The sequence below is a fragment of the Embiotoca jacksoni genome, unplaced genomic scaffold, assembly GCF_022577435.1.
Source record: "Embiotoca jacksoni isolate LCO1_2020_lvr unplaced genomic scaffold, fEmbJac1.0.p SCAF_1, whole genome shotgun sequence".
In the NCBI taxonomy this organism is placed as follows: Eukaryota; Metazoa; Chordata; class Actinopteri; family Embiotocidae; genus Embiotoca; species Embiotoca jacksoni.
The window spans coordinates 8,456,806-8,476,918 of record NW_027185229.1 but is presented as its reverse complement, the minus strand read 5'-3'; the positions used below and the strand labels follow the sequence as shown (position 1 = coordinate 8,476,918).

The 20,113-nt window shown below is 39.5% G+C and overlaps 1 protein-coding gene across 1 annotated transcript in view; it reads left to right on the top strand.

Annotated features, from left to right (window-relative positions):
• Positions 1-1,659: 1,659 nt before the first annotated feature.
• suclg2 (succinate-CoA ligase GDP-forming subunit beta) overlaps positions 1,660-20,113 on the top strand; it is a 100,539-nt gene continuing 82,085 nt past the window's right edge. Inside the window, exon 1 of the mRNA XM_069147696.1 lies at positions 1,660-1,763. Within this exon, the coding sequence (XP_069003797.1) occupies positions 1,680-1,763 (84 nt within the window). The 5' untranslated portion in view covers positions 1,660-1,679. The remainder of the gene's footprint in view (positions 1,764-20,113) is intronic.

Genomic DNA, 20,113 nt, shown 5'->3' with positions numbered 1-20,113 from the left:
GGGTAAAAAAACACAAGAATTCCCAGAAACAATACTGAGTAGAGAACCTCGATGTCCTCCGCAACAAAATGTCTAAAATCAACCAGCTTCATGGTATATATTTTGTGAAGTCATCTGCTTATACCATCCCAAATGTTTCCAACAATATTCAAACCAGGATAAATATATAATTATAATCAGGGTAACAGTCAACTTCATTAGGTTGCCTGTCAATGACATCATGTTACTTTTACCACTTGCACATGCTATACCTTTCTGGAACCCACGGTAAAGACCAGAAACAAAACATTTGTTTGAGAAAAAAAATGGTTTTGCATTGAACATCCTTTGTGAAAGGCACTCTTACTGCCTTTTTAATACTGTGTGTTATTATACACACCGATGCTGGTTGGGTAAGATGTTAACTGGGAGGAAGTGGAAATGATTTTTATTTGGCTCTTGTTTTTAAGCGTAAACACTGCAGGACAGACACTTTTCCAAAGATGTGGCTTTTGTCCAAAGGCTGTGAAGAAAGGGAAGACTGTTATCATGGGGCTGTGTTTGATGTCAATCAAACTGTGTAAATGCAGTTTAGTCTGTCACCATCTTTGCTTCCCAATGGGGAAAATTTCAGGTCACTAAAAAAAAAAAAAAAAAATCAACATTTTGAAGATTTTTACAGAATATTATGGAAACTACCACAAAACAAAAATGTAGCTACGGAAACAACTGTAAACTAAATACTACTGGGTGAAACCGATAGAGGGCTTTTAAAAAAAAAAAAAAACAACAAAAAAAAATTCAACCAGTTATGTTTTAATTTCACACTCAGTACTCAGTACATGCAAGTCTCACAAGAAATGTGTGGCTCAAACACACATGTGCTAAAACCCAAAGATAAGGAAACAGTGGCTAAAATAACTTGCATTTACCACACTGTGCAGAACTCCCAATCATACAGTTCAGCAGACTGTGTTTGTACGCTAGCGCTGCCTAAAACCATTTACTGTGAAACTGTATTTGTTTACTGAGCATGGGAGTTCCAAAAGTTGCAGTCAAATAAAATATTTGTTTAGTCCTTCACATACTAAAAGCCTACCTGTAACCCACATAGTCTATTTTGTGTGTTTATTTAGGAAGTTGGACAGACACATCAATGCTACCTCTCAGCATTGGTAATGCGATGCACATTTGTCTCACTCAAACATACTCTTTTTGATTTAAAGACCCATAATGGCAGAAGTTACGTATTGTGCATTTAAATATATATACAATAATAGAACCTTTAAGAACATTAGAGCTGAATATCATGAATCCGAGTAGATATGCTTAATTTGTAGATGCAAATTTAAGAAGTATAAGTCCGTATTTTTGTAATTTAGGCCTAATTACATTTTTGGATTAACAAAGGTTTCATATATTGACATTGTAGTGCAGGCTGCGTTTTATGTAGACTAGACCACTGGATTAAATAACTTGGTGTTTCAAACTCTACCTCTGTACACTTTAACTGCACAGCACAGCTCTAACTAAGTTTACAGTACATGAATATGCATGTGTGTGTGTGTGTGTGCGCGCGTGCGTGTGTGCGCGCGTGTCTGTCAGAAGCCCCGCCCACCTCAGCCTGTTGACCTATGAACGGCTCCGTGTTAACGCGCACATGCTCCTCACGTCGTCTCCCTTTCGTTTAGCATGTCAACATGGCGGCATCCATGGCATCCCAGGCTGCCGCGAGAGGACTGAGGACAGCGACGTCAAAGCGCGTGCTTCTCGACAAACTCAAGGTAGCGTTACAGCGCGTGTCGCCGTGACAGCGGTGCTCTCCCCGCACGTGTGTTTGTTGTCCTCGTCTCAGGGAGCTGTTAGCGTAGCTGTCTTTGCTAGCAGGTTAGCATGTGTGAGCAGAGAGAGGTTGGACGGATCAGAGTTGAGCAGCGTGACGGTCCACCGGTGATGTGACGCCGCTCTCTCCACTGCAACCTTCAAGTCCTGTAATAAGTGTTGCCACGCATGTCGTGTAAATCAGCGCTGTTCTTAAAAATGAACAGCTGTTTGACACGAGGCAAACTTCACCAAACTCGTCACTCTTCTTGTGTACATGCTCGTTTTAATTCGGTGGAAAAACACGGAATTGTTTGTTTCAATCAACGATATTGTGCTTGTTTAGCACTCAGTTTAGTACTTACAGTGCTTCGTCAGCACTTGGTTCATTATTAACAGCACACACCTGAACAACTGAAGGAGACACACAAGGTCACAGCTCGACGTTTGTGATTCCGACCACATTTCAGATAAGAACACAGTGAAAAGGTTCAGCTCTGCTCTTTGATCCTCTCCTATCTCACAGCATTCATCCGATTATGTTTGTCTGTGTACACAATGGTGAATGATTACAACTGCATCGTCATTTGTGTATCAAACAAAGCATTTGGCCAAATGATTACAAACAGAATTGAATGGATGCTGCCAAAGCCACAACCAGCCTTTTATTGACTTACAAACAAACGAAGTCTTGCAGAGTAGAAAGGAGCAAAGTGATGTTTTTTTTGTTATAAATTTCAAAGCGTTAAGAAGAGTACATGAATATGTCGGCATGCTCTGCTGGAAGCAGTTGGGATATTGTTCAGGTTTTGTTTGAGGTTATTGAGGTTAACTTCATGTTTAACTCTGGGTTTTCAGTACTTTGAAGGTGGTTCACTTCTTAAAGAGTTAACCTGCTCCAGAGCGGATTATGTTTGAGGTAATAGATCAAAATGTACAAAAACACCGCCTGACCTATCAATTCGCTTGGAAAAATGTCATCAAAACTTGTAGAACATCCTGTGGAGTGAGGCAGTCCTCTGCAGAGGGCAGTGTTCAGAGACCGACATATCTCTTTGAATCATGTATTTATTATTTGTTCTGAAGCTTGTCTGACACCTGTGGAACTGCAGGTGAGAGTGTAAGGCTGCAAATGTCGTGGGCATCCTGAGAATATACAGAAACACATCAATTTAAGGGGATACACACGTGCAGTGTAATTAAAGCCAGATCTTCCCATGCGTTAGTGATGGTGAGGTGATATTATAAGCCTTTAAACTCAGGGTACGCATTCACATTAGTCAATTCTTTTGCCTTCCTGTATTTCGCAGCTGTGCTGCATTTATATGTTTTTCTTAGAGTATAGTTTCCTCCTCGTTTGTAAACTATGCTGCACGCCACCAGTACACTTGTCCATCTTTGTGATCGGTCATAGGCTGCAACACCTCCTCTTTTATGTGAGCGTGCTTGTGGGTTTAATAGGGAAACCCTGGGTTGATGTACTGATTTGTTAACCAGCTTTGTGTGATCGCTTAGCTTTATCTCGTTGTTTAGGTTTTTATTAAGACAGAAAATGGAACGATATCTTGGGTATGTTGATCCTGCTTCATAGTACAGGCCTCTGGTCTTTAAGTGTGTCTGCTTAAATGTTTGTAACAGCATTACAGGATGTTTGTACTGCAAGGGCAAAGCAGTAACCTGTTGATACTGTAAACATTAGTCCAGCCAAGTAGGCACCCTCTGTTTGCCACTGTGTTAGCACTACAGTTGGACTTTAGCGGTCTCGTTATATTTACCTTTTTATATTGACTTTTGGTGTGCTGCCTGATGGACTTTGTTACTGATGGAGCCTTTATACGAAGTCGAATAGCGTGCTTTGTAGTTGCTTTGGGCCTGAAGCAAAATTGCATTGAACACATAACTGAAAATGTATTGTGCTTTTTTTTTTTGGAGCAAACCAGTAAATACCATATCTTGACCCTGATTATCCAGGCTAGCTTGGTATGTCTTTAGTAGTAAATACTAGTAGAAAAGATTTTCAGATCCTTTGCTTGCCTGTGAAAATACTCCATTACAAGTAAAAGTCCTGCACTCCAAAAATTACTTGTATAATCAGCAAAACGTACTTAAAGTATTTAAAGGAAAAGTAACCATTCTGCAGAAAAATGACCCCAGGCAATACTTAACTATGATAATTTTTTTTATTAATGTTATTGCTGTTTTTAATTCTGCTAATTTCAACTACTTTAGTAAATTTAATCCACAGTAATGCAACATATTCTACAATATTATTATATCTTTGTGGTGTCACTGTCTCTAAAAAGTCAACAACCTCATTAAAACAGTCCTGTTTTCAGCTTTCTAACGATGCCTTTTCCAGATAATCCAAGGAAGTTTTAAATAGTTTATTTATCTTAAGCAGTTGCTTAATCATTAAATGTATCAGAACAGAGCACGGTGTGAATAATTATAATCATAGATGGAACTAAAGCAGTCAGACAAATTTATTGGAATGGAAAGTTTTGCCTCTGTGATGTAGTGGAGTGTAAGTATAAAGTTGCATAAAATGGAAACACTCAAGTGAATTAAAATTCCCTCGAATTTTTACTTTCAGTAAAGTACTTGAGAAAATAGAGTTCACCAGTGGTAATCAGTCTGGTTTAAACAAGTTTATATGTTGCAGCCAAGAGCTCCTTCTGATTATTAATTGATTAATCAATGATTTCTGACTTTAATGTTTGAAATGATGTTGAGCATCTCCTTTTAGCTGCCGGAGACATACAGGATTGACAGTTTTTGCTCTGCTTGCCTACCCCACAGCCTGCATGTTGTTTATACGTCATCTGCATACATGCCACACGCAATTCAATCTGCAACAGTCTGGATATCTGGCAGTTTAAAAAAAAAAAACCAATATTTATTTTGTTTACTCAGTGCAGTTGCATGGATTTAAAGGTAGACTCTCCTCCCTGCTTGTCTTCCACTTCTTATGCTTGTCCTCTCTCTCTCTCATTGTCTGTCTGTGTCTCTCTCTCTCGGGCCAGAGAGAGAGAGTAATGATCAGGGATTGTCTCTGGTCTGCAGCACAGTATCAGAGCCTGAACTGATTGACAGCCAGCTATCCCTACAATAGAATCAAATCAGCTTCGTCAGTATGTCAGCTGAGCGTAGGATTTCAATTTGCTGTGATTTGTCAACAAAAATGTAGAGGACATCACAATATTTAGAGGGGTACGCTCCAGGATGCTCTTTAAGGAGGAATGGGATGTTTTTTTTTCTCTTTCTTTCTTTCTTTCTTTCTTTCTTTCTTTCTTTCTTTCTTTCTTTCTTTCTTTCTTTCTTTCTTTCTTTCTTTCCCTGTCTCTCACTCACTCACTCACTCACTCACTCACTCACTCACTCTCTCACTCGCTCATAAATCAAATCTCCTGAATTCTTGTCTGTGCAGTGAGATAATCCTCAGGCTGTTTTTCACTGTCGCTGCACAGTGGTGAATTTGTAAACGTTTGCTAAGTTTTTCTTTTTTTTTGTGAGGTGCTTGTGCTTAGTGATAACCCAACAGTGTGGAAGCCCAGCATGGGTTGAAGGGGTACACTGTGAAGAAAGGTGGCTCAATGAGACTCAGTTCTGAATATTTTACAGAGGGGGGTGGAGAGCCCTCTGCTAGCAAAGACTTCTTTTGCTGGAACTTCAAACGACGGGAGGCTTCCCCATCTGTCTCAGCAAGAACACATTTACATTTCCTCCCCGCAAGGGATACTGGAGGACGAAGTTAGCTCTAACTGGATTTGAATATCGCTCACCAAGGTTAATAGCCATTTCTGTAGCTGGTGAGGTGCTTAGACTTTTTCAATAATTTAGAAGGGCTGCAGTCATTAGGAAATGTTGCCAGCCTCTGAAATGGGGAATGCAATGAGTGAGAGCGCTCCAATCAGCTGTGCTTCTGCTGTTGTTCGGGTGTTGATAATGAGGGGGAAATGGGAGTATTGCTAAAAAAAAAAAAATGGAGAAAACAATGTCAGTGATCGCTGACAGCTGTTAGCTGTTAACAAGTGCTGTATATTGAACATTGTGTTTCGCCTCTCGGTCAAACACATTGAAAACGTGATTTTTATTTCAGAAGTAAGTTAGCCTGGGGCCACTTTCTGCCGCCCCTAGGCAAGTGAAGGGGATCTGATTTGCCCTCATCAATGTAAAACAATTCCCGTTTGATTTTTATGACGTCTGTCCGATAAAGCTCGTAATGTCAGTTATTGTGTATCATAATATCAAACTTTTATACAGGGTCAGGGGTCAGACTTTGAATCAACGCGGTTCAACGTTTTCATTTTGTTTGATTCCTGGGTCCCCTTGTCTACACGCTGAAGTGTCCTTGGTCAAGACCAAGCGGCAACTTGCCCATTGATTTCTGAACAGCTGTTATGAAGCCTCGAGTTTGGATTTTGGCCAGTGGCATCTCGCTAGTTCAGAGTGGTTTGGACATGGAAGTGACCATATTTGGACGAGCTAGAGGGGAGCAAGCGGTGGACTCAATCTGATTGGCACCCCGATGATGCTGTCCTGCCCACTGATAGCTGTAACCTGACTACACCACAGGCCTGTCAATCAAACAGACACGCCCCAAAAACACGTCCTTTTGAAGCTTATTTTGTAATTGATGACAATATTATTTTAGATACACTGCCAGAAAACGAATAAGTAGGAGTGAATTTAGCTAGCAAAACCGAATAAACACGTGGAACAAATTTATTGACAGAATTTTATGAGACCAGTTGAATGGAGTCTGCTTTTTGGAGCCATCCTCTAGTGGCACTCGGTGGTATTGCAGCTTAAGGCACTTCTGCTTCGGCCTCATTTTTCAGACCTGTAAGCTACGTCCACTTTTATATACAGTCAATGGTCAAGACTCTGAACCCTAAGTCACTCCTTATGGAGCTCTGCCACCTCTGATTTGTAAATGTGTGTGTCACTGGTAAACAGTGTAAAGCACTTTGAGACTACTAAATTGACAAAGCTGTATATGCAAATAAATTCAGACCGTTTACCATTTGATTAAAAACAATTATAATCTCAATATTTTAATTTGTGATTATATTGTACCGTTATTTAGCAAAATAGTTTCTGTTACTGTTGTTCTTTAGAAACAAACAAAAACGGAGAGATACGTTTTGTTAGTTTTTACTGAAGGCAAACTGCCAAGATTGGGTAACGAACTTGGATACTTTTTTGGTACCGGCCACATTGCCTCATTACTAGCTACTGTTGATACAAATCTTGTCATTGGATACCACATGTTTATATCAAGCATTACCTAATACCCTACTGCAGTATTATTGGGTGAGTGTAAACATTGTGCTACAGAGCAAAACAACTCCTACCACTTGTAAAAAATAAAATATCAAAAAAAGCTAACCTAAATGTGACAAATGCACAGATGCACTCCACTTATACAGCCCCAGAACTTTTGGCTAGATTTTTAAATTTGACTTGCTCTTTGTCAACTTGTTTATCCTTGGCATAGATGCCAATGATAATTGTTAAAGTGGCGAAAACACTTGACATTCAGCTTGTTTTATTAGATTTCGTTAGTGGATTACCATCACTTAGAAATTCATGTGATGATGCATGTGGCCAAGTTATATGGGACTGAACTTTGACATAGTTGTGCACACTTGTGTTCTTCTTTCTATTACTGCATTATCTTCCCTTTAGACCTGACACCTTTGAATATGACTCGTTACGCCCTCCTCTTATTAATTATGCTAATTACTGAAATCCCTATCTGTAGGGACACAACAGTCAGGTTTTCCTTTCTTAAGCCTGTCTGTAGGAGATTAGACCTGCCCTGCCTAAAGACCTCCCGATGATGCAAATCTCGCTGATCTAAATCCTGGAGCCATGCTCTGGTGCTCCTGCCTCTATCTCTGCTCTTGTTCTATCCTCAGTTCTCTAACAGGCGGATGTCATTTCTCGCTCCATACTCAAATGGTCTTGGCACGACCTTAGCTTTTAAGAGGCAAGGACATAAAAAGCTACAAGTGGGTAGCAGCCGTAATGACAGCCAAAATCACATTGCCATATATGATTTGTCTTTTTTTTTTTTTTGCTTTATAGCTGAATGGTTTTCCTGATTTCTTTTTTTTTTTTTTTTTTCTCATATCTTCAAAAAGCGGCCCAGACATGGTGAGATTCACGAAGAATTGTCCTGGATTTTAAAACACCATTTTGTCACAGCTGAAACAGAAAGTACTGGCTGATCAATCAGAACTCCTTCATGTGCCCTAACTGTTTAAATGCAGCTGATTAACCTGCAGTGTTACTTCTGTGGGGACAAGTAATTGTGCTTTTGTTAAACCAAATGGCCAGTTGGCCTTAGGTTTTACCAGTATTGCACGCCATTGCCTTTCATCCAAATCTAAGGTGGCTGTGCCAAGGCTGAGGATACAGAGAGGAAGTCCTGCCATCAACGCTCAAGTATTTCATTAATTAGAGGAGACCAGGCTTGCTGAATTAGCCCCCTAATGCTTCATGAGGCATGGTCCTGCTACATAGCTGGGTTTAAATGGAAATATGGCTGTGATTGACACTGGCATGTTTATGAAAAAACTGCTTTTCTGCCTCGTCCATTTCTTTTATTGTTTGTCACCTCCATCACAACTTGCTATGCAGTGCTTGTCTAATTGCAGGAGAGTCTGTATTTATGAGTTGCAGCAAAGTAGCCAAGGTTCACCTCATTAGCAGAGAAACCTTCTACTGCATTCAGTACAGCAATGATTCTCATAGTCGCTCAGAGGACTGCTCTCTGTGATTCAGACTGTGCTCATGGAAGTGGACACTGTAAAGCTCGCTTTTAAATTCTTCCCGCATGGTTAGCTAAATGGATGGGGAAAAGGGACGAGTTCATAACCTGAATGGGAACAAATCAATTACATAGAATTGGTGAAGTGGCAATCTGTTAATTTCTTAAACATTTGATAATGCCCCTTAAGGAGCATTCTGCTTAATTAACTCTGCAGTCATTTGTCGTCACTAATTAGGCAGTGTCATTTCAAAGGGTTAGGTTCTGGCCATGACAAGTAATGAGGATTTTAACCACACCAGACATCTGGGGATACCACCGCTTCATAAGATGTGATATTCAGTGCCTCTGGAAATTCCAGCTGTCCACCGGCTATGGTTAGCAATTTAGATCAAAGTGCGCAGCTCTGTAGAGGTTAGAGGTTTGGGATTTGTTTTGTGCAGGAAAAAATGTGACTTTAGGACCATACTTCTCTACAAAAAAGTAGTTGTGTCTACAAAGGCTTACTTTTTGCTGAAAATGTAAACAACACTGAACAGTTTTTATTCAGACAATAAATCCACCAAAAACAAAAGATAAATGGTACCAGAGGAGCACGTAAGGCGACCTGGTTAAGCTTCAGTGTCGGACGCACCGGCCTCCGCATTGCATTCTAACGTCAAGTCCATCAGCCCTCCCAGTTACATTACATTACATTTCACTTAGCTGACGCTTGGCTGCTGGGTTTGCGTGGATTTGATGGAGGTGGAGGGGACACGGGGTGAACCGGATGGGAGCAAGGCCCACAGTCACGCGTCTTTTTGACCGTGATATCCTTCTTGCAAGGGCAACCACCTGTCTCCGTCGGCCACAGCCTCCACCTGGGGAAGTCTGTTTCTGCATACAATGGCAACAAGGCCAAAGTGGTGGCAGATGCCGCACACCTGGGGAAACTACGAGGGGAGTGGCGGAGGACGAGCAGTATCTCTTTGTGTTGAAGAGCCAAATCTGATTTTTTTTCCGACCAAAGTTGGGCACAGCTTTACAAAAACTGAAAGATCCAAGTGTAATTTTTACACCCGAAGAAAGAATAAAACCTAATTAAGCTCATTTCAGTGACACAACATCACAACATGCAACGCTCTGCTCTGCAGCCATGCTTGGTGCTCTGAGACTGTACTGAGGCGCAGCAAAATTAAACGACAGTTAAAGTGGCCACAGTGAATGTTCACAAAGAGAACTCTAACATGCTGTTTAGCAGGCAAAACATTTACCTTGTTCCCTGTCTTAATTAAGCATCAACCACAAATATCAAACTAATGGTGGTGATACTTGAAAAATGAGTTATATAGCTTCATCATTTTGGAACCATGCATGTCTTTACTTAAACTTTGCTGGTTCTTGCTAGATCTTTTACTAGATCTTATAGCAGTCCATCCAGTAGTTGAGATATTTCAATTTCAGACTGACTGACGTTGCTTTCTGTAGAACCAGGCTGCTACCGTGAATAAGAACAGCCTGTGTAAGGTTAATCTTTTTTCTGTCAGTCGTGGAAAAAAATCCAGTAAGGCAGGTCATCTCAGATTTTGATACGCCGGGAATACTCTGCAATCATCAGAAAGATTGTCACCAGAAGGCATTCATAGTCCTGAAATGATCTCGGAAGGCCTTTTGCAACACCCCTGATTGGACTTGTGTAAACCTCTCTTCAGTTCTTAAAGCAATGTCATGCAGGCCGAATCAATACAGATTTCGTGCTCATGAATATGCATGCCTGAAATGTGCCTTAGCTTTAATAGTGCTGGAACACCTATAGCTTTTATTTATTTTTGCATAGACTCCTAGGATTCAATCCGGGATTGACGTATTAAAATTGGAGCCACGATTTATCCGGCAATCAAGACTTTTTAATGATGATAGCTTCTTTGTAAGTTGGATGGTGTCTTGTACTAAAAGTACATTCGGAGTCAGTACTGCTCTTTACTACCTAAATGCAGCTCCTCATGGTGCATATAAAAGCATCTATATTCATCATGTATAAACCTTTAGGGGAAAAAAAAAAACCTCCATCAGGTAATGTGTTACTTTTTTATTGACTTCTAAAATGTGGTGAGTGATGAATAAAGTGGTCCAATAATATATTGATTGGGTCATGCTGCGGAAATCACTTTACATGTTTCTTCTGCATCATCAATCAGAGCAATCTTTTAAACATGTGTGCTGCTTCACTTTATCACTGGCTGAACACTGCGTATCATAGGTTCTCATACTGCTCACATCGTTGTGCAAAGAACAATTCCCAAGAAAAACTGAGTTGAATAACAATTTTTCTGTGTAGAAAATAAATAATCTAAATACAATGGCCACATAGGTTTTGCACTGCTTGCATACATGCTAGCAGGGGTGAAACTAATGATTTTATTCATTACAAACAATTATTCAACTGTGAATCAAATTATTGTTTGCAGCGAAGACTTCAAAAATTCCTACATCTCGTGGTGATATATTTAAATGTCTTGTATAGTCAGAGCATCAGTTCAAATGCCACAATTATATTGTGTTTAATTTTACAGGGTCTAAGGAAATAATATAGACAGTTCATAATCTGAAACCAGTGTTTTTCTTCCAACTTATTCTTTAAAAAAAAAATGACTAGGGCTGACCTCAACTAAATATTCTGAATGTGATGGAACAACCAGCAAAGGAGACTGATCACTTAGTGAGTGTACTTGAACAGAGTGTGTGTGTGTGTGTGTGTGTGTGTGTGTGTGTGTGGGGGGGGGGGGGGGGGGGGGTGTGTGTGTGGATGGTGCACGCAATTCAGGAAGCCTGTAACACTGAGCCTATCGCACGCGTTGTTACCTTTCCAGATTCGAACCGTGGTGGTGTTTTTACTCCAGCTCGGCTCAATGCTGGTCACTGGCCTGCACTATTTGGATCAACTCTGCATTGATAAGGATGGGCAGAGACACCGTCGTACCGTTGCATGAGCTGAACTTTTTTTTTTCTCTCCAGGGGCAGCGAACACTGCACAACATTTGAAAAGCTGTTATAGTAAAAATGTTGGTTTATCTGGACTCTTTAAGGCTGATTACAGCAAATTAATTCCCGTTGTTGGCGTCCACTTTACAGTGATTGCAACCTTCTGCATGCAGTTAATGGTACTTCCCACTGGACATATGTCATCACCAGGTTGCCCTAAATTTTACCCTCCTAAAGCGGAAGGCTCGGACTGTAACAAATGTTTCTGTAAGTTTACAATGTCTCTGTTAAGGCGCAGTTTCGTTTTTTTTTCCCCGTCCTGCCGCAAATTAAAACTTGGTCAACTAAGGCTTTTCTCATTGAAAAAAACGCTTAGTTGACTATTTAGGGGCAGTCCTACTCAGAGCACAGTCCAATTTCCAAAAATAGTGTGCTAACTTTTATAGAGGAATAAGGAATAAATTCCCAGTTGAGAGTTTTGGAACCAGTGTATTTCTTGCCATGTTTTTATTTAAAAAAGTACTCAAACGATAATTGAAATCACTATTAAAAGATTTGTGTCAGTAGGTATTTTGCCTTATCATTTTATTTCATATTGTGTCCACCACAGACTGGATTACAGGGTAAATTAAGATCACAACAGCATTTCAAGGATTTGCTCCACGATTCAGTTGAATCAATCATTAAGTTATGTTATTTGACATCCTCGGTGTGATGAGTAGCTGTATTTGTGTTTGGGTCCCTGGTTAGATAAATAGCCTGTGTTGAGAGATTGCGCTACCTTAGTGTAACCAACTGCCAGGGCACAATCACATCTTCACTCACTGACTGTCTGGCTTCACTTCCAAGACACAAATGCGTTTTTTGACCTGCGGTGTCACCCTTTTGAATTTCTGAGTGGCAGATTGACGAGCAGTGCAGCATTGACTGACTGCTGTTTATGGGCCTGATCAGGGGTGATTGCCTGCTTTGTAACCTTCCGCTGTAAATTAAGGCTCATGGCTCTAATAAATTTTCACGGGAGCCAGAACTACTCTGTCAGGTGGTGACTTTTTGACATTGTTCCACTCTCTCATAGTGATAAAGACAACTGCTTTGAATTAGCCCTAGGATATTGACTCCTTAAGTTTAACAGAAGGGCAAACGCCAAAGTAGTGGCATGTCTTGAAATGACTTTGCAAAGTGCCAAGATCAGACATCCCCTCACTGTGATGACACTTCTCACAACAAGTGTGGTTTGACATTGTGCATCCTGCTCTCAACCAAACATGAGACTGCACAATTTCTTGCCTCTCAGGAGGAAGAGAAGTTCTGATGTTGCACGATGCTGTGCTGAATGCCATATGGTCCAGCCAAAGAAGTGTTTGGGGAGTACGTTGCATCGTATACCAGGATTTTGTCCTTCACCGCCACTCGTGGATCAGTACAGCTGCGACAAGGACTTGGCAATCTGATGGCATCTGCTGCCATTGCATGGCCTGTCCTGTTTGTGTCTTTGTGAGGGCACAACCACCCTGACTGCTCTGTGAGGAGAGCAGCTGCACGGTGACATATTTTATTCAGCATATTTCAATGTTCCAACAATTGCTTTTTAAAAAAAAAATTTTACTTGTACATTTCAACACAATTTAGTGTTTGGAAATTTCTTTGAGTTGTTTTCTTTTAAGTTTTTCGATCTACTTTTTATCTCAAATTTTGCATTTATCTTAACAGCTTTAACATGTTTAATATGAATTATTTTTGATGCTGGTGTTAGATATTTTTACAAATATGCTTTACAAAGGCCCATGTAAACATTGATAATCGTATAAGTATAGAGACCAACTTAAGTATTTTACTTACATATTTGGCAGGCTGAGACAAGGTGTTTTTAAAGACCCAATTCAGGCCAGTACATGTCAGTATTTTATATATAAAGCTTTTATTATTGCATGTTGCATAAGTATCACTGAAATAATTGTATTTATTCATTTGATTGTGATGGCCTCTCTGACTGATAGTACAGTAAGCGTTGAGCTAATTACAGCACATTTTTATGATTTAGAGAATTAAGCCTTTTTTTTATATATTTTTTTTTTTAGATTGATGGCTCAATTTTATTTTGAACCATCAATCAAATGCAAAGCCATCAAAATTCAAATTGTCCGCACATATCCTTTTGACTTTATAATTCTTTATTTGTCAAATGTCCGCGGTTTATGAGAAGTAGCCTCAGATACACACATGTTTATTTTGATGGACTTGTATTGAAACACTCCACTTCTCTGCAATTGGTCTCAAAATTAGAAACTTTGATCAAAACTTTGATCAAATGCTCCATTGCTATATTACTGAAAGGACATTTGTTTTCAGCTTCAAATAAAAAGACATTTGATAAGAGAAAAAAATAAATGTTAGTATCTACCCCTGCTACAGTGTATTGCCGTGACATTTTGTGATCACTCGCTGAATGTCAAGAGTCTTGCTGCAAGCCTGCTGAAAGCAGAATTCTTTCTTGGAATAAGTGCCTCCTCAAGATGACTTGAGGTTCTTTTTCCTCAGCCTAATTTGAATTTTGTGGTGACGTTTTATTTTTTCTGCACTTTTGCATCAAAAGCCAAATGCAAGGTGTAAAGGAAGTCAACAACAGGTTGTTATTAGAGTACTTCATGACTTAGTGGTTGGTTGTGGTGTATTCTAACCTCCAGGAAATGTGTGTATTCCTGTAGAGGGGGTGGGAGGCTTTTTGGAATCTGCCTCGATGTTTTGTCAGGGAGCCAGGTTCTTCTGACAGGATGGCTGCAAGGAGAAAGGAGGCAGCTTTGCTTAGTAATTTAGAAAGCATGGTCTCTAATGAACTCTTGCATTTTCATTCTTTTGTTCCTTTGTGTGTGTGCACTGTATAAGTGTATAAGTGCGACTGCAAAATCCTGTCTACTTTTGTTGACAAAATGAACAAGACATGTTCCTTAAATGTGTTTTTTGGCTCCTTTTTGATAACTTGTTAATATAGAGTGCGATTGATTAGCATGCCCTGTGCTTCACCGTTGACCCACCTCTGTGTCCCACTTTTCTTCTCTTGGATGCATTCATGAAAAGGTTCTTGAGTGCTTTTGTGTGTAGAAGACTTTGCTGTTGATACTTTATCCCATCTTGGACCCATAGTATACAACTCTGTTTGTGTGAGGGTCTCTTCACCGGTGTGCACAACACATCTTGTGTGCATCTGCTCTGGTCTTCTTTGTGTGTGTGTATTAGGAGTAAGTAGAGCAATAGTGAGGTAGAAGGACTGGGTAGGACTGTCTCTAGTGGGCTGCTGATGATAATTACTGTAGAGAGAGGATCTCAGGGGACTGAAGTCCAGCTGCCTGCTCGCCTCCCTGCCTTGCTGACATACTGTCGTCCACCACTTACTGTTTTCTTCCAGGGCAGACATGTAGCACTCAGATTATTCCTCTCCTGTCGAGACCTCAGCAGCATCATGATTTTCCTATCCAAGTGTTAGAAGTAACCTAAAGCATAACTGTGGTGATGATTAGTCTGAATTGGACTTTAAAGTAGATTGTTCTACTTTTTCTATGATGCATCTATTATTTTGGTGGCAAGTATATCTGCATGACAATTCTGTAAGTACAGAGTTCCTCATCTCTGAAATACATGTGTCCATCACCGAGCTGCAAATAAAATTTGATTAATTGACAGACAATAGACACGTATTTGTATATATTCAATAATTCACTTTTCAAGCATATTTACTTTGTATCTTAATACTAGCATTTGGACTGCTGGTCAAACAACAAATCTTTTTTTAACTGGTTGACTATTTGGACACTGGGAAGTTTAAATTATAATTTGCTCTATTTTATCATGTTTTAGAGACCAAATAACGATTTGTTTAATGAGGAAAGTAAGTTGGATTGTTTGACAATGAAAATAATTGTTGCAGCTCTACTAAAGGTTCACGTTTCAGCAATTTTATTTTATTTCAACTTTGCTTCTGATACTTCCAGAGCTGCGTCTCAATTTACGTACATGTGTACTCACAGTGAAGTACACGGACAGTGTACTCATACTGGTCCACAAACTCAGCATGAAACACTGGACACTTGTCACCCTGAACAGTCGCCGTTACAGCAACACAGCAGAAAGGGACCAATGACCTATTTTCAAACTGTGGCGGCCGAGGAAGCTGCAGCTGAACTATAAGTTCTATATGTCGACACAAAAGTGTTTATTTTTTACTAAATACTACCATAGTGTTGTTGGATATAAGCTATCAGTATGTTTATTGTGTATGTGAAACAAAGAGCATGAAAACATGTTAATTTTTACGTAAAATAATCAAAAGATGCCGAAGGATATTTTTGCAGGTGATTCATTCTGATGCTACAATTACATCTGGTAACTGCAGAACGACTGTGCAATTTTGATTCAACACTGTTCAAGTACGACACCAGTAAATGTACGAACATGAAAGTACACGAACGGAAGTTGGTGAATTGAAGGTTGAGTCAGATGTGCTTGCTAGTTTTGGTGTATTACAGCATTACTTAAATGGCAGATTTCACCACTATATATTAACCCACACACAGCATAATCCTTTTAAATCTCTGTCAGTCAACAGTGACAGAATAAAGACAGTTTAGTAACTTCATATTAACTTCATAATTCATCATTTCTGACTATCCCTCTTGCATTATTATTACCATCCACTTTCTTTGCTGTTGATCTGGTAATATGATCTGCATGCTTACAAACAAAGGAAGTCAGTCTGTCATTTTAGTAAGTGGTATTTTATGGTTTAAACATAGAAAAAATAAAATAATTACATGCCTCGAATATGCTAAATGAAAATATTGATTTCAGATTCATCTCGGCTTATTAAAATCATCAAGTAAAAAATTGCAATTACTGAGTAGTTTTTCTCCTGCTGGAGACCAGCACATTCCCTTTCCAACCTGTATCCCTGCCAGGCAGTATAGCCTGTTTTAGTTAGTTTGGGAGCCTAGTTATGTATAAAATGAAAACATGGAAATGTTAATACGTGTAAGACAGGGATAATGTCTTATTATACATGAGGTGTGTGAAGCTTCACTCAGCATTTGTCACAAATGTATTAGGGCAGGTCGCTCTCAAATATATGGCGTCCCGTTTTAGAATTTTTAATTTATCTGTCCGAGATGACTTCAGCTGCGATCAGTGGGCAATCTCTCCTGCTTATCCACCTATAGCAGAAACCTGACTGCACCGCAGGCCTGTCAATCAAACATGTACTAATGTTCTAATTTGTTGGAGATGAAGACAAGAAACATAATTTCTGTTTGTTTTTACTGAAAACCATTTTATAACTATTTAGAAAAGTGCTATTCAGATAAAGTTTATTATTATATTGTACCAATAATTACAAACACTAATGGGCAACGTTGTAGAGAAAATAAGGGAAGTTCTGACAGTTGTGAAATAAATCTACATTACTGGATGAGTTCCAGGCAGGCCACATGTGAAGGTTTATTGTTATTAGAGTTGGTAAGAGCCTGTCTTTTAACCAAGCTGTCTCTATGGGTCTGGTACCCAGTAAAAAGAGCCCAAGGTTCCTTTTCATTCTCTGGTGTTTTCCCCAAGGTAACTGTCACTGCTCAGAGGGCCACCTCCAGCCTCACCGGGCCTCTCCAGTAAGCAGCCATTGTCATTTTGGGAAATCTACATCACTTTTTCATTTTAACTTTCTTTATTTCACAGAGAGGCCATCTTGGTGGATATACTGGTTTGATATTCCTAGTTAGTTGTCAGGTGAAGGCTAATAGCAGATGTACTTGGTAGCTGACGCTTTCTCTACAGTGGTGTGTCCTAATTTTGACAGAAATTGAGGTTAAAGACTTTTGTTTCCTTTTCAGGTTATGGCAGCTGCTTTGAGGTCACAGTATTATCATCTGTTTTACTTCTCTCTGGAGTGGATATTATGATCACATGATCCAGACCTTTAGACCATTTAGAGTTTTATTTCAACTCCATGTTTAGATCACATTATTTTTCCCAAACAGTATTTTAATTAATTGCTGGATAAAGTTAGCAATGCCTACAGTAAGAGCTGGAATTATATAATAGATATTGATATCTAGAAATAGTCCTTTAATAGATTATCTAACAGAAAATCAATTTGCTACCATCGCAATAATCGAACAATTATTGGGTCATATTTGCTTCGTCTAGCTGCTCAGAGCTGAAGACTTTTCTTTATTACACATGATTAACTGATTATCTTTAGATTTGAGACTGCTGGTCAAACAAATCACAGAGGCATTTGAACATGTAGTTTTGTTCTGTGCAAATTTATAATGAGAATTCCCTATTTACTCTCATTTTACAGACAAAATGAATAATACAAATTTGAAGAAGAAAAAGATCGTCATGTTAATTGATAATCAAAATAATTGTTAGTTGCAGCCCTACATGAATTACTGGAGCTGCAGCCAACAGGAGGTTTGATGCTGCTAATGTTATTTGGGACCTTTTTTTGTGTCTGTGATGGGAAAGCCATTAGTGAAAATAACAAATAACCTAAATTGTTCTCTTAGTTTTACAGGCACAAACTTGTGCCAGTGGAGTTCAGCTTGACTGTGCAGAGTGACGCTGCTGTTTAACCATCAGTGTATCATAAGGATCACAAGTCTGCAAACTTTGCCAACATCCGATCGCAGAGAGTTTAACCATACTGTGATGTGTCACAAGGATCAAAAATTTAATCGGAGTGATTAATACTGCATGTCTCGGTGTGATCTGATGATACGTCCTGTTAAAAAGACGCTTAACCCGGTGCTACGACAGGCTCTCATTTGCCGTTTCCTTTTAAGCCTAATATAAACCGAGAGACTGACAGATGGAGACATGCATCCAGGCAGCAGAGGTGATCCTCCTAGGGCAAACAGTTGGATGGCAAGGGAAGTGGATGTTTAAAGAGAGGAGGCCCTGCAGATACCTGGCAGCAGTCAAATTAGTGCACAAAACAGAGAAAACCTGTTTTTCAGCTCATCTGGTTAAGGCTGTGTGAATATGTTCTGCTAAGGTGGACATGAGTGACAGGCAGAAATGCGAGTGAATCCTTAAAGTCATACACCAGCCACATACAGACAGATCCCTTTTAGCCAAATTTATTTCAAATTGTTCACAAAATGTGTTGCTGTTTTCCACATTTATTTTGTTGTTAATATTAGTACACACCTCTCTATGTGATTCTGCAGTTCATGTCTTGCTCTGTTTTCAGCTCCTCCCCGTCCACACTGCTGCACAAGAGTCACATCATCAGTATGCGCTGTTAGAGTGCTATGGGAGGTAGACTTGCAGAGGTCTACATAAACACATGCAAGATGCAATAACTGAAACATATGAATAGTATTGTATTGCAGTCAAGACTGCAGAAATGACTTGCAGATGCCCTCATTATTGTATTCAGTTATTCAAAAGAAGATGCCACTATATATCGGTGTACTTTTCCTCTAGAAAACAACCCATTTTGTCTCTAATGAAGTCTCCTGACAGGCTCTCCCGAGAGTTGGGATGAAGAGAGCATGCTAATAAAGTGTGCTGTGGCACAGGGAGGGTTGGTTTTGGCATGAACTGTCGCTTACTGGTCATGTGGGTTTGCTTTCAGTCGAGGCCCATTGGTGATCGTGATTAGTTCTGGAATTAAAAAGGTTTGAGTGGGCTGCTGCCAATTTAAGGGACCATGTCAAGCTCATTATCCTTTAATCACTAATAACCATTTGGGGTTAGTCGGGGTTACATTTCACTCCCTTCATCACTTAATGGTTTAGAGATGCTGAATGCATACTCTTCATTCCAATACCCTCACTCTTGTGTTCCTATTCTTTCCCCTTTGTAAATGATGGAGAGACTGACGACTTTGAAAGGCACTGAGTGGCCTTGTCACACCCCATGCACCACTGAATCAAATTGCAACCTAAAATCATAGTGTGTGTGCATGCATCAATGTGCACAAAAACAGCGTTGGTTGTGACAGTCTCTCTTTTGGTTCCGACTCTATGATGAGATCTGCTCATCTATATTTGTTGCTCTTGAATTTATCCTTCATTACTCATTTATTGCGCTGTGGTTTCAAACTGTGGCATGATTGCACACATGCAAGCGTGTTTATATTTTTTGTATTCACACTGGCATAATCTGGAGGTGTCTGAATATTTTTATATGAATTTATTTTGCTGCACAGCTTTGTCACTTTTTTAAGGGACCCAACAAAAGGTTTTGGTGTGTTGTATACATATTTGTTGGAGCAAACACTTCAATTAAGCCTTAGTACTTCAATCTTTAAAAAACAACAACATTATATTATAATGTATTCTTACCATTAGTCCTTCTCTTAAAGAGAATTACAGAAAATGTCACCTAAGGTATTTTTTGTAAGTGATGATGAAAAGCAGATTTAGTAACATACGCTATGAGCTCTAAAATTGAAACCATGGTTTCTTGCCTGCTGGCTTGGTAAGAAAATTACATTTTGTGGCCAGTTTCTTGTTCTCAGCCTTTTGTTTTCGAAGTAAAAATTCAGTTTTATCCTGTTTGTGCTGTAAAAAGGCTTTG